General features: G+C 54.6%; 1 protein-coding gene across 7 annotated transcripts in view; it reads left to right on the top strand.

Moving 5' to 3' along the window:
- Positions 603 to 14,430, top strand: part of IFT140 (intraflagellar transport 140) — a 55,631-nt gene continuing 41,803 nt past the window's right edge. For 4 of the 7 annotated variants that reach the window (XR_001917256.1, XM_018040468.1, XM_018040467.1 and 1 more), the window contains exons 1-7: positions 684 to 700; positions 1,348 to 1,469; positions 4,923 to 5,103; positions 6,854 to 7,075; positions 11,791 to 11,912; positions 12,014 to 12,156; positions 13,665 to 13,840. Coding sequence is in view for 6 of the 7 variants with exons in the window: in XM_018040468.1 (XP_017895957.1) it covers positions 4,957 to 5,103; positions 6,854 to 7,075; positions 11,791 to 11,912; positions 12,014 to 12,156; positions 13,665 to 13,840 (810 nt within the window). In the remaining variant the exon portion in view is untranslated. Of the gene's footprint in view, positions 701 to 1,347; positions 1,470 to 4,922; positions 5,104 to 6,853; positions 7,076 to 11,790; positions 11,913 to 12,013; positions 12,157 to 13,664; positions 13,841 to 14,430 lie in introns of those variants that run through there. The other 3 variants (XM_018040466.1, XM_018040464.1, XM_018040463.1) reach the window with 3 other exon arrangements.

Below are 14,430 nucleotides of genomic sequence, written 5' to 3'. Positions count from 1 at the left end.
TTAGGAAAAAGGTTAGTTTCTAACTAAATGAACTCGTACTTTCTACTCTAAGCTATTTTCTCTCTAATGGCGTCCATAAGCCTCCTCCCTCAAAGCACTGAACGCGTAAGTTACCAACTTCAAGGAACTGTGTTGAATCAACTGACTTTTCTCAAAAATACTCTTGAACGACACCCTCTTGGAGATAGATAAGAATCTAGCAAACCTTTTGGGGTCCAAGAGACCCAGCAATAAGATTAACTAGAGAGGAGAGAATCTTAAAGATGGCGTTCTCCTTCTTTCCCAGTCTCCCTGCTGCCTTCCTCCTGACTGACCTATGTGGTTGGAAAAACTGAACTACAGGAGCGGGTCGCGAACCGACCGTGTATCCCCATCACATACAGAAGAATACACCAGCTTCCCTTTTCTGGGCAGAAAGGCATATTCTGTCCCCTCGGCCCCCTCTGCGAGCTAGCGTTGTGGACTCTAGACAACCATCGAAAAAGGGGGAAATTGCCATGCACAGCCCCGAAGCTCGCCACCCGCGGGAGGAATCCTGCTCTCGGCTGCGCACGAACGTTTCCGAGCGTCTTCGGCTCTTTCCGGCCTCTCGGGGAGCTTCGGCTGGTCTCGGCGTCCGCCCGCTCGGTTTCGGCTGTATCCGAGCTGGGCTCGCGGCCGTTGTCCAGGCAACGCGCGGCGGCGCAGAGGCCCAGCCAAGGCGAGTGCAACCCCCGGCCCGGGACCCGGGAGTAGGGAGTCTGGGGGCCCGGAGCCTCAGGACAGGGCGACGACGAGGGAGGGCCGGGGATGGGCTCGGGAGGTCGAGGGCCGGGACGGCTCGGGGAGTCTGGCGGGTCCAGGAGCCCGGAGCCTGGGCCCTGGAGAAGGGCGACACCGAGGCGCGCCGGGCCCTCTTCTCCGCCTCCTGGATAATCTTCGCCCAGAAACCCTGCCTGGGCCGATCGCCCAAGCGGTGGCGGATCAGGCCAAGGCTTGGGGGTGCGGGCCGGGTGACCTAGAACTCAGCGCGAGGCGAGGTCCGACTGAGGGCCGCGTGGCGGTGCGAGGCCTGGAGAGCGGAGCTGAAGGGGAGGGGGCGGCGCCGACGGTGCTAGCAGCGGCCCGGGCCGGAAGGGATTCAGAAAACCACCTTCTGCGCTGTCAGTCCTGCGGCCCGCGGGACCGCACGGTCCGAGCCGGAGATGGTGTTTCTTCCTGTCCACGGGATGCAGCTATGAGCCTGCATTGACGAGGCCCCCGGGGACGGTGGTTCAGAGTGAGGCTTTTCGGGGTGGCTTCCAGTGCCCTCCACTGCGCCCCTCCACCCCGTCCCCGTTGCCTCAAAGTCCTGGTTCCCTCCCACAGCGTCTCCAAGCAGTGATGCAGCTGAAGTCATCCTTAGTACCACGAGCCGTTCTTTCCCAAAAGGTGGTGGCTTACCTGAAGACTGAAGAGGTTGCACGGTTGGAGGTGAGAGCAGCAAATCGGTGAGAACAAGAGGAATTTTTTTTTTCTTTCCTCCAAAGTTTATATATTGACAAACGGCATTATGTTCAAGAGGTACCCTGCCTTTAGGAAAGCAAGTGCCCTTGTTTCTGAACCGATGCCATTAATGGATGCGATTTGATTGTTAGTCATCTCTCCTTCTTGTTTACTTTGATAACTTTTGTTTGTAAGTGCACGTGTGTATGTGTGTGCTCAGTTGCTTCAGTCGTGTCTAACTCTTTGTGACCCCATGGACTGGAGCCCGCCAGTCTCCTCTGTCCATGGGATTTTCCAGGCAAGAGTACTGGAGTGGGTTGCCATGCCCTTCTCCAGGGGATCTTCTAGATCTGGGGATCCAACCCAAGTCTCATGCATTTCAGGCAAATTCTTTACCAACTAAGCCGCAAGGGAAGCCTTGGTACACAGATAGCATTTGCTGCTGCTGCTGCTGCTAAGTCACTTCAGTCATGTCCGACTCTGTTCGATCCCATAGATGGCAGCCCACCAGGCTCCCCCTTCCCTGGGATTCTCCAGGCAAGAACACTGGAGTGAGTTGCCATTTCCTTCTCCAATGCATGAAAGTGAAAAGTGAAAGGGAAGTTGCTCAGTCGCGTCCGACTCTTAGCGACCCCATGGACTGCAGCCTACCAGGCTCCTCCATCCATGGGATTTGCCAGGCAAGAGTACTGGAGTGGGGTGCCATTGCCTTCTCCCAAGTAGCATTTATTCATTGTGTAAAACCGGATTCATTCACCCTTGCTTGATCCCAGTTTCTGCAACTAACAAGACATCAAAAGCCTCTTTCCTTGCTAGTAAGTATCTCCATCAGGGGTTCATGTAGTGGGGCCTGTTTGGTGGAGGCAGTGTTCTGGGGCTGGCTGTGCTCCGGTGGCCCCTCACTCTGTGGGGCAAGTAATCAGGTAAGGAGTAGAGGATGGTCAGTCAAACACAGACTTACGGTACAGTCTAAATGAAGAATTCAGGGTTCTCTGAGGACACTGGGCAGAAGCACAGGACAGCCTGGTGGAAAGAGGTGTCCTGAGTACCCAGTGCAGGGGTGTGAGGGGGAGAGCCTCTGGGAGAGCCCCAGTGGGAAGAAAGTAACTTAAAGATCTTCTAGCATACTCGCGCCTTACAAAGTGATGTTCGAAATAAAAGAGGAGATCAGGTTTAACTTTTCTAAGTGCTTTTATAATTCTTTTTCCGTCATTACAAGAAGATTGATACGTTACTCATTTTTCCAAGGCATATTTTCAGAGAGTAAACTTGTTAAACATGAGTAAGAATTTCCTGTAGCCCAGAATTTAGACCCTTGGTGGCTGCAACACGTTAGAGCTCACTATGAAAGGCTTCCTTGCTGCGTTAAGCTGCCCAGCTTTTAACCCAGTGTGTTTCCTTGTGGCTCTGTGTGAACAATTGCATGAAGCCTTTACTCAGGGATCCAGAGCCCTGGGCCAGTGCACATGTGCCCTAATGGGGTGTGTGCAGCTGGCCACGGAACCTACCCCCACAGACCCCAGTCTCCTATCCCCCCACTCCTCCAGCCAGTGCCCAGCCATCTGTCAGGAGTCTGAATGGGTGCTTTTTAGCACCCATTAAACTCACCACCAGCTTGTGGTGGTGAGCTTAGCGGTCAGGGTATATTTTCATAAAAGAAAGATAAACATTTGAAATGTGACTGTTCATTTGTACCCTCCTGCCTTCCAGCTTCTGGAAGGACAGGGTCTCTCTCTCTCTGAACCCAAAGTGAACCTGCGTGGCTTTCTCTGATACAGCTGTTGTATTGCTTAAAGCAAATGGCGTAGCCTGTTCCCTTCTCCAGTGATGGAATTTTGTATGTGCTGGATAGCTTTTTTTTTTTTTGAAGTTTTTCTGTTGTGGTTAAATATACATAACATTTACTATTTTAACCATTTATAAGTGTATAGTTCGATGACAACATTAAGTACCTTCACACTGTTTTGCGGTCATCGCCACCAATCTTTCCAAACTGAAACCTTATCTATAATAAACACTAATTGCCCATCACCGCCTGTAGCAGGCCCTGGCAACCACCAGTCTATTTTCTTTTTTCTTTTTTCAAGATTTTTTTGATGTGGGCCATTTTTAAAGTCTTTATTGAATTTGTTACAGAATTGCTTCTGTTTTTGCACTTTGGTTTTTTGGTCATGAAGCGTGTGTGATCTTAGCTCCCACAGTGCCTGCGTTGGAAGGCGGAGGCATTGAATTTGGTGGCTCTTAAGTACCTCCTATAAGTGAATCATGCAGTATTTGTTCTTTTGAGTCTGATTTATCTCACTTCTTCTAGGTTCATCCAGGCTGTAAAGTGTCAGAACTGCATCCCATTGTAAGGCTGAATAATACTCCATTGTATGGATATACCACATTTTGTTTATCCATTCATTTGTTGATAGGCATTTAGGTTGTTTCCACCTTTTCACTCTGAATAACGCTGCTACGAATATTGTGTTCGAGGATCTGTTTATATCCCTGCTTTCAATTCTTGTGGGTATGTGTCCAGAACTGAATTGCTGGATAATGTGATGATCCTGTGTGTGAGCCTGAGGGTCCCACCAGACTGCTTTCCACAGCATCGGCACCATTTTACACTCCCACCAGCAGTGCACAAGGCTTCCAGTTGCCTCATCAACACTTTTTACTTTCTGTTTTTTTGATAACAGCCATCCTGGTGGGGATGAAGTTGAATAATTTCAAATGATAGCAACCACCTCAAAGAGATGTTTTTGGGCTAGTTCGTTTCCCCAGACTGACTCTAGGATGTGAGCAAATGGGTGGCAGTCAGACAGCCTTCCCTTCACCCTCCTGCCCCGGCCACACAGGGACAACATGCACATCTCTTAAGGAAGGAAGAGAAAGAGATGTTAGGTAACTGATCAAGCTTATCTTTTCCCCAGTTGCCCTGTGGCCTTGCTTCCTCCACTTCCTGACAGATGAATCCTTTGGTTCCTGCCACCTCAAGAGGACAGCAGGGACCACCTTGGTTTTCTGTCAGAAACTGGGGGTTAGGTTTTTCTGCGCATTTCTCTTTTGTGCAACAGTTTGCTATTTTTGGTTTGTTATTTGAAAATATTGCTTAAAGGAGAACTATAAAAATATAAATTGTCCTTGTTATGATTAGAATAAAAATGATCAAGGATGGCACGTGTGGTTTAGTCTGGAGGCTTCGTTTCTTTACTGTTTTGGTGGCAACATGTGTGATTCTTTTCCATCTCACCCTAGGCCTGATCCCTTGCTTCTAATTGTGTGTTTCCCGCATTAGAGATCTCTTCCACATAAATCGCGTGCATCAGTCCGAAGGGGTGTTGACAGGGGCGTTGATAAGGCTGTTGGTAACTTGCCTGATGTCTTATGATTGTGGGTTTGTGTTACCTCTCTTTTCTAATTCCATATGTAGGAGTTTTGTTCAAAACCAACAGGATTTGTTTTTTCCCCAGCAGGTTTCGGTGCTAAGCAGGCCCGCACTCTGTCATGGCTCTCTACTTTGACCACCGCATAGAAGCCCCAGACACAGTCGGGTCTCCCTCCCACATTGGCTGGCATCCCATCCACCCGCTCTTGGCGGTTGCTTCTGTCAGCACAACCTCAGGAGGCAGCGTGGACATGTATCTGGAGCAAGTGAGTGCAGAAAGCAGCAATCTGACTGCAGTGGCGTCTGGCTCTTGTCTTGTTCTTTTGTTCTCGTGTGTGTGTGTGTGTGTGTGTGTGTGTGTGTGTGTGTGTGTGTGTGTGTGTGTGTTTCTCACGAGGTCCAAATTCTCAACGCTGTAAAAGCCATGTTATATAAGCAATTCTTTTACCCTTATTATTTAGTTTTGGGTACACAGTTAGGGATGCTTGAGAATCCACCGTCAGTTCATGGTCACCACCAGGGCTGTCTGTCCCCACCTCGCCAGCCTTGTGGGGTCACACCAGCCTTTGAAACTATTCGTTTCCTGGAGCGGCCGTAACAAATTACCACGGATTGGGTGCCTTAAAATAACAGAAGTTTATCCTCTCATAGTTATGGGGCCAGAAATGCCCAGCACGGGGCTGGCAGGGCCCTGCCCTCTGAAGGCTCGAATGGGGGGTGTGTGCCCTGCTTCACATTGGCTTCGGTGTAGCCTGCAGTCCTCAGTGCCCTCCCGGCTGTGGCGGGGTCTCTTTCCTCCTCGTGTAAGGATACCAGTCATACTGGACTAGGGCCCACTCTGATGACCTCGTCTGAGCTTGGTCATCTGCAAAGACCCTGGTTTCATAGGAGGTCATGTCACAAGAACCAGGGGTTTAGGAATCAGCTTATCTTTAGGGGCCACACAGCTCCATAACAGGAACTTTCTAGAAACTCCTACTTCACCAAGGAAAATGGATTTCCTTTCCCACCCCCTGCCCCACCCTCCCCTGAAATCTGCCTCTCGTGCTTTGGGTCCGCACCCCCCCATCCCCTCCCCTCACGTAGCACCCTCCTGTGATGTCCTCCGGAGAGCACACCCAAGGGGCTTCCTCACTCAGCTCGCTGCGTCCAGCCTCCCCCGTCCCCGACTGGCCTCCTCTCCCTCCATCTCCTCCTCCTGAGGCTACGTTACCATCTCTTGGGGGACAACTCAGGCCTGCGGTCCAGCCTGCCAGTCCCACTGGACCGCCAAGGAATTCCCTAGATAAAACTTCAAAATTGAGAAAATTTAATGCACACTGTTACAAAACAAACAAGCGTGCTTCGTGTGTTTCTAATTGGTAGAAGGAAAACTGTAGGATTTCAAAATTATGATTTATTCGACGATAAGAAGGTCACAGATGTAGCAGGTATAACTGGAGATTGGTAGGAAGAGCCCAGTAGAAGTGCTGAGAACAGAGTTAATCTCTGAAAACACACACATTTATACTTTTAACCTGCAGCCTTTGAAAATTCTAGAAAACATGAGAATATAAGAGCACATATCTTATTAACTCTTATGGCAATGACATCATCTACCACAAAGCTTCCGGAAAACTCCACTGTTCACTTGTGAGATAATGAGAGTTAACAAGGCAAACCACATCCTAGTATCATTCTGAAAATGACTTTGGCTTTGCAGACCTCAAAAAGGTTCTTAGGGTCACCTAGCCACACTTTGAGAACCTTGAGTCAGCACGCTTCACCCACTGGCCCAGCACTTGCTTTTGTAAATAAAGTTTTATTGATAAGCTGGTTTGTGGGGTCTGTTAAATGTTTGCCTTGTGCTGTCATAGTTCAGCTGAGGCAAGATGGGTGTTTGTATGACAATTAAATAGACTGTTTCTTTAATAAGCAGCTTGTTATGTCCTCTACCTGATATCATTCCACTGATGAGGCAGAAATACTTGGTCGTCACCATTCCCCGTAATAAGGGCTTTACTTTGTGTGTCGCAGGGCGAGTGCGTGCCAGACACGCATGTCGAGAGGTCGTTCCGGGTCACCTCCCTGAGCTGGCACCCGACGCGGCTGATCCTGGCTATTGGCTGGGAGTCTGGGGAAGTGGTCATGTTTAACAAGCAGGACAAGGAGCAGCATGCAGTCCCCGCCACGCACACGGCCGACGTCGCCATCCTCGCCTGGAGCCCCAATGGGAACTGCCTGGTGTCGGGAGACAAGGTGAGCAGACGCGTGGCGGCCCCCTCGTGGTCGCAGCCTCGCCCTGTCTGTGCTCTCAGGGACACGGGAGGCCCTCAGGGACCAAGCTATTCGTGATGCGTGGTTGCCGGGCTCCGCTGAGCTTGTCAGCTGTCACAGCAAGCTGTGTTTTATGTTGGGAGCAAGATTTGAAAGTTTCATTCTACCTTCTCACCCTGTGGCAGAAGTGTGTAATTTTGTAAATGAACATCTCTGGATAACTACAGTCACACAGATGGGGTGGTGCCTCAGGTACCCCGAACCCCGGTGTGCCCTCTGAGCACACTGCTTCGTTGCCCAAGAGTCCCTGGTCCCCATCGTCTGGCCTGGGGCCTCCTAAGCAGGTGGGCGTGGAGAGATCGTTCGCAGTCATAAGGGAGGGGGTGCTTTCCGCTGGCATCTGGTGGGTGGAGGCCAGAGTTACTGCTCAGCATCTGCCAGCGCTCAGGACAAACCCCACCGCAGAGAATCACCAGCCAGAGACGTCTGTAGGACCCGGGCTGAGAGGCCTGCTCTAGACCTGTTTGCCCCAAAAGGGACAGTAGAAAATGTACGGTGTGTTTGTTTCTTTCGCATTTTCAAGGTAATACGTTTGCATGTTTCAGAGCTCAAAAGATGCTCAAAGGCGCACACTGCAAACACTCTCCTCACCACCCCCACCGTGCCCCTGGCACCTGCGGCTCCTTCATGTCTCTCTGGGTTCCTACGGGAACACACAGGAGCACGCAGTGCGTTCTCTCCCCAGCTTCCAGTTTTGAAAAATCACCAACGTTAGAGGAAGGAGCACAGGAATACCCTTGTGCCCTCGCTGTGAGTTCAGTAGCTGTTAACCTTTTGACACATCAGCTCTCTGGGTGTCTGTACACCCCCTGCGTGTTGGGGAGTTTGTCGCAGCCGTCACACTTCACCCCTCGATGCGCTGGCTTCCGTCTCCTCGACACGTAACCGCGTTGCTGCCGCACAGGAGGGCAAGGCCCGCACGCTCCCCACCGCGGCCGGTGCGGCGGCTCTCCCTGCCGTCCTGGTAGCCCGTCCTCACCCGGGGCCGCCCAGCACGCTCTGCCTCTGCCATCATTCCTCTTTTGTCTCCTTCTGTCGTAACTGGTTCCTGCTCTCTTCTTTCGTCTCTCTCTCTCTTGTTTGGTCTTTCCTGACATCGCCGTTTTGAGGGGTCCAGCTCGTAACTGTGTAGCAAGGCCCTTGGTTCAGGTCCGTGTGGCTGTCTCCTGAGCACTGTGAGTGTCTTCACACAGGGGACACCGTCCCCTCCCTGCTTTCCTGGATCCTTGTCACGTGAGCGGCAGCACCCGGCACACACTGTTGGGTCTCAGGCTTTCCAGCGGAAGCCGTGCCTTCCACTCTCCACGGCAGCGCACAGCAAGCCTCCTCACGCTCTTTAGACCTGCCCTTTGCACCACGAACCTGTTATCGTTTGCCTTCGCAGCCCCTGTGGAATAGCAGTCTTCAGTTCTTCGCTGGACGGTGACATGACAGCTGGCCTCATGCTCTTGTCCTTTCGCATGTGCAAACTTTTAGAAAAAGTCCTGGAGGGCGGTGGGACCCAGGGCGTACCCTTGTGGTTTGATCGGTGTGCCCAGAGCTCCCTCCGTGGGGCTTGACTGGCTCACACCAACCCACGCGTGTGTCGTGACCAAGCTCAGGATCTTGTGGGAGAAGTGCTGCCTCAGTTATGTTCCTTTGCGTGTGTTTCTCTTCCTCCTGAGGGTGAACGTTACCTAGAAAGCCATTTACACTTAATTTCTGCTCATTCCACTTCTTCCTTGTTCTACTTGTTCTTTTTTTCCAGACGTTTCTTGTTTTTCTGTTCGATTCACACCTGGTGCCGTTGCCCCACCCCAGGCTCCTTCTCCTGTGGGCTCCTACCCCTTCCCCCATGGGGATAAAAGGAGTCAGGGTCCTTGAACATCACCATTCGCATCTTGAAGAAAGGAGAAACAACTGATGTAGCGGATGACTTAAGCACGACCCGGAGCCCAGGTCACCACTGACCGAGTTCTGGCGTCAGAGGATTTCAGGACAAAAACACCTGGTCCTTCTCAGAAAATCTGCAGTTGTGTCCCAATTTAATACTGGACTCCAACAGGAGGAGACGTACTAACAAATGAACAGACACGCTGAGACCAGTGACCCCTGAGACACCAGCTCCCCAGGCTTGGCTGAGGGTCTTCTCTACTCTTCCACCAGCGGCCTGGTTTGGTCACCCTGAGACTCACCAGATGCAGCAAGAAAGCACAGTCTGTGAGCCTCGGAGTGTCCCACGTCTCCAGGGGCGGGAGCCGAGAAGGAGGTCTAAGTGCGGCTACTGGGGTGAATGGCAGCTGCTCTGCACCCAGAGAGTGGCCCCCAGGAGTGGTGGGGGGCCCACGGGCATCTGCTGTGCTCTCTTCCGCTTGGCAGTTGTGTCTGCCTGGTTCCTGGAGACACGAGAGGACCTCCCGTGACCTCCCCCACACCTGCCGTGGTGTATCTGTCCTCGTGTCCAAATAGGGGTCCGCAGGCCTCTGAGCCAAACCCACCACTCCAGGGCCCGGGCTCCAGACGCATCCCCAGAGCGGCTGTTGGGGCCTGGACGTGCAGAGTGTGCATGGCCGCTCAGGAGCCCACGGGGTGGTCCGCTAGATGCTCGCGTGTGCCGGTAAAACAGTCGCTACGGTGTGAAAAACTAAGTGCTGGGCAGGAATTCCCCGGCGGTCCAGTGGTCAGGGCTCAGCACTCTCCCTGCCAGGTCCTGGGTTCCATCCCTGGTCGGAAACTAGGATCCCACGACCCACACAGCGCCACCAGAAAAGAAAAAAGTGCTGCCCGGCTGCACTCACAGGGCATTTTTAAAGTAATTTCTAAACACAAAGAACCAAGAGTGCTTTTATTCTTGTCTTTATAAAGCTGGCAAAGTCAAGAAGACTCTGTTTGGCCTTCCCTGGTGGTCCAACGGCGAAGAATCCGCCTTGCGATGCAGGGGACATGGGTTTGATCCCTAGTCTGGGAAGATGTTGCACGTGTGGGGCGGCGAAGCCCGTGCGCCACGACCACTGAGCCTGTGCTCTCGAGCCCGGGGGCCGTAGCTCCTGAAGCCCCCGGGCCCTAGAGCCTGTGCTCTGCAGTAAGAGAAGTGACCGCAAGGAGAAGCCCCCCCCACTGCAACTAGAGAGCAGCCCCCCTCGCCGCAACTAGAGACGGTCTGCACTCAGCAGCTGAGACCCAGCACAGCCAGAGGTAGAAGGATCAGCCTAATAATACACGATTTAGATTATACTTACAGTCAGATTACATACTATGTCCACTCTTAACATGCTTTTCTTGGAGATCCACTGTATAGGTTGCTTTGTAAGGCCCACTTATTTGAAAATCTTCTTTTCATGTACAATTAAGTGATGTTATCCAGTTTTGGGGATATTGGAATGAAAGCGACTTGAATGAAGAGAGAGATGATCTCACTGTCTGCTAAAATGCCCGCTGACCTGGAGCAGGAAACGCGCCTTCAGGACAGCTTGGGCTGCAAAGCGCAGCTGCCCCACTGTGATGGAAACGGTACCATTTCGCACAGCCAGGCTCATCCACAGCCAGACCCCCTCGTGGACTATTGCTCCCAGGCCAAATGGTCTCTCCCACCTTGAACTTCTCTAGCACTTGTCTGAACCGTTAATCTGAGACATTGATGTTGAAGGTACAGTACACCTGGCATCCAGATCTTGGTTGGTTTCTCCCAATAAAAGGAACTAGGGCTCCTTGGAGAAGCAGCTGGTCCTAGACTGGGGCAGGACCGTGAGCCCAAAGGATCTGTCAGCCAGGACGCGAGGAGGGCCTCATACACCCGTAGCGATGGCCGTGTGAAAGGGCCAGTGGAGGCCGAGAGAAGAGTGCCCAACAGCCGGGGCTGGAGTATCTACACAAAGCAATACTGAGCTATAACCATGAGCGGAAACTAGACATCCATGCGTCCAGGTGATGAAAATCTATGACTTAATAAACCAGTAAATGCTGGAGAGACGGGACACATCTCCAGATGACCCAGAAGGGAGACGTCGCTCCCCTCCTACGTGTGGGCCGCACCCAGAGAATTCCTTCAAAGCCGGACAGGATGGCAGCAGGAGGGGCGCCCAGTGAGGGAGGTCACATCAAGGGCACGACCCGGATCCGAGATGCCAGCAACAGCACTTTCCCTCTAGTGTCCCTCTCAAACCTGCCACCCTGTCAACAAGAAGAAAAACATCAGACACATCCCACTGGGGGTCACATTCTGGAACCCTGGGCCGGTCCTCCTCACACCGGCCAGGCCTCTGAAGCAGGAGCCCGAGGAGGTGCGGCCACCACGTGTGTGAGGACACGGTCCCGGAGGTGCTGGGGAGACGGCGTGAAGCCCCAGCTGGAGTTAGTGGCGTGTTCCCGGTGACGAGAGCAGCCGGGGCGTGGCTGGTGGCCTTTGCCACCTTCCCTTGAATCCAAGTCTGTCCTCAAAGCAGAGGTTTGTTTTTTGAAACTGAACACTTGACGCTTGTGATCTCCAGGGACTGAAGGTGGGAGAGGGCACAAAGAAGCTTCTGGCTCCTCTTGGAGCCCGTGGATTGCTGGATTTTTCACAGTGCCTGCTGCAGTTTTGAAATTGGAAAGGGAGTGAGCCCACGCTCCGGGGCGCGGTGTCACCTCCGCACGCTGAGGATGTGACCTTGGGTTTGCAGCTCGGCGTCCTGCTCCTGTGGAGGCTGGACCAGCGGGGCCGCGTGCAGGGGATGCCACTGCTGCGCCACGGGTACGGGCAGCCCCTCACCCACTGCCTCTTCCTGCTGCCCCCGCCCGGCGAGTGAGTACTGCATGGGAGGTGGGGCGGTGGGGTTCCCATCTGTGGTCACCCCGCCTGCACCCCAGGGGCCACCAGGAGCTCCCTGTCCCATCTGCTTTCAGGGACCTGGTTCAGCTGGCCAGGGCGGCAGTGAGCGGGGACGAGAAGGCCCTGGACATGTTTAACTGGAAGAAGAGCGGCTTCGGGAGCATCCTGAAGATGGGGTCTCAGGAGGGCCTCTCGTTCTTCGTCAGCCTGACAGATGGTGAGATGCACTCTGGGGTCGGGGACACCGCAGCATCTCAGGGTGTCTGGCGGTCACCAACGAGCAGACGGAGTGTCTGTGTAAAGCCGCAGGCCATGCACCCCTCCCGGACGGACACCTCGGGCCGCCCATGCCGGGGTTATCCTGGGCCCAAAGGGTGGCTTTCCTTGGCCCCGATGGAGACAAACAGCTTTTATTTGTGTTGGGAGGTTTTTCAGGAAGAAGCTGTCTGGTGCGCAGGCCCAGACGAGTTGCTGCCGGGGCTCCCGCGTGGTCTCCGTGCCCACGTCCAGATTCGGCTCTGGGCCTGTGACCAGGGCTGCTCGGTGGGCTCTGCCAGCCGCAGCCCCCGGTGGCAGCCCTGGGGGCTGGGCCATGGTGTCGGCTGCAACACGGCTCCTCCTCGGTGTGCCGGGAGGCACGTGGCAGTGGCAGACGCAGCGTGAGGGTCTTGTCCTCTCGGGACATTCATGGGTCGCATCCACTGCGGGAAAGGGGCCCAGGAGGTGGGGCTGCATGGGGTGATGGGGTCTGGGACGCGCATGGCCAGGCAGCTTGACCGTGACGGGTGACCGCGGGTGGGGGCCGGGTGCTGGTCGTCTTAGAGACACTGGCATGTCAGGGTGGGGGCGGAGCCGCAGGAGGGCACCTGGAGGGACTGGGGCGCTGCCCTGAGGGCGGAGGGCAACGCTGGTGCTGGGCGCTACAGGCCAGGCTCTGTGTTGCCGGGCACCACCGTCCCTATGCCTCAGCTCCCGGGCACGGCCCTGGGGACACAGTAGTCCCCGCCTCCTGTGCCCCACGGGCAGAGCTCACGTGAATGTGCACACCCAGCCCGCCGCACGTGTCTGTGGAGCAGGTGCTCGTTTCTGGGAGTGAGATGGGGGCGGGGCCTGAGGGTGAGGGGCTTCTCAGAGCAGCAGAATGAACCCACCCGAGAGCTCGCCCGAAATCAGAACCAGGAGGCAGCTAGGGGCCAAGGCGAGGGATCCAGACTGGGAGGGGTCTAGAGGGGAAGAGGGGGCAGGCTGTGATACCCGGGACCTGGGGCGGAGGGCCTGGGTCGAGGCCCCAGGGAAGATCATGGTTCAGGCTCTGGCGAACAGACATGACCGGAGCATGGAAGCTGCGCACCAGGAGGGCGGTCACTGAGCGCTGGATGGTGGTGGAGGGGACAGCAGGGGCAGGAGTCCGGGCTGGACTAACGCATGAGTCAGCAGGTGTAGCGGTTACGGGCCAGTGTTGTTTTGTTTTTTAATTATTTTCTTGCCGTGGGTCTTTAGTTGTAGCGTGTGGGATCTGGTTCCCTGACCAGCTGTTGAACCCAGGGCCCCTGCTTTGGGAGAATGGAGACTTAGCCACTGGAGCTACGGGCAAGTCTGCCAGTGGCTTTGAGATGGCCTGTTTGTAAATGGTTGTGATGAAGATGCTTATGTTGAAAGTGCCCTTAAGCAGGTAGAATGGCCGCGGGAGTGTCCAGCTTTCGTGGACCCAAGGCTCTTTCACAGGGACGGTGCACCACGTGGATGAGAAAGGCAGGACGGCCCAGGTGGCGTCCACAGACAGCTCCATCCAGACGCTGTTCTACCTGGAGCAGAGGGGGGCGCTGGTGGCGGTGACGGACAGCCTGCTGCTCTGCCTGTTCACGGTGACGCCCGAGGGCACGGCCGAGGAGGTGATGAAGGTGCGTGGGGCCACCCCAGGGCCATCCTCTGGCCTGCCTCACCCTCACTTCGTCTTGGTTGAGGAGTCCATGTTGCAGGGTCACCAGAGCTCTGGTGCCTTATTTGTCCTGGACCATTGCAGTCACAGGTTGGGGAGACGTCAGGGGAAGGGGCTGCCCAAGCCTCGGGAGGCAGGGGCGTGTGGTGGGGACGCCTGGCCACGTGCAGACCTTGGGGGTTGTCACCAGTGTTCCCACCACGGCTGGTCCACACATGTGACGGTCGCAACTCTGGACGCCCCACCATCCCTGTGGGCACCTCGCCCCTGACCTGGGGGCTCCCTCGCAGGAGAATGCCCGGAGCCTGGGTTGTGGTTAGGCAGCACGCACCACTCCCTGAGGACCGCTTGCTGCCCTCCTGCGGTTTCTCAGTTCCACCCGCAGATTCCAGGTTCTCAGGGACCCCGAACCTCCCTGGAGGTGGTCTGGTAGATGCAGAAAGTCAGTGTGTTCGGGGCCCTCGTGCACCTCTGTCTGCACAGCAGCTGAAATGTGGTCACTGAGTCCGTGGACCTGGGTTCAAATCCTCCCTCGGCCCCTCGCTGGCTCCT

This window comes from Capra hircus, chromosome 25 (assembly GCF_001704415.2).
Source record: "Capra hircus breed San Clemente chromosome 25, ASM170441v1, whole genome shotgun sequence".
NCBI classification, from domain to species: domain Eukaryota; kingdom Metazoa; phylum Chordata; class Mammalia; order Artiodactyla; family Bovidae; genus Capra; species Capra hircus.
This window is presented reverse-complemented; position numbering and strand designations above follow the sequence as displayed.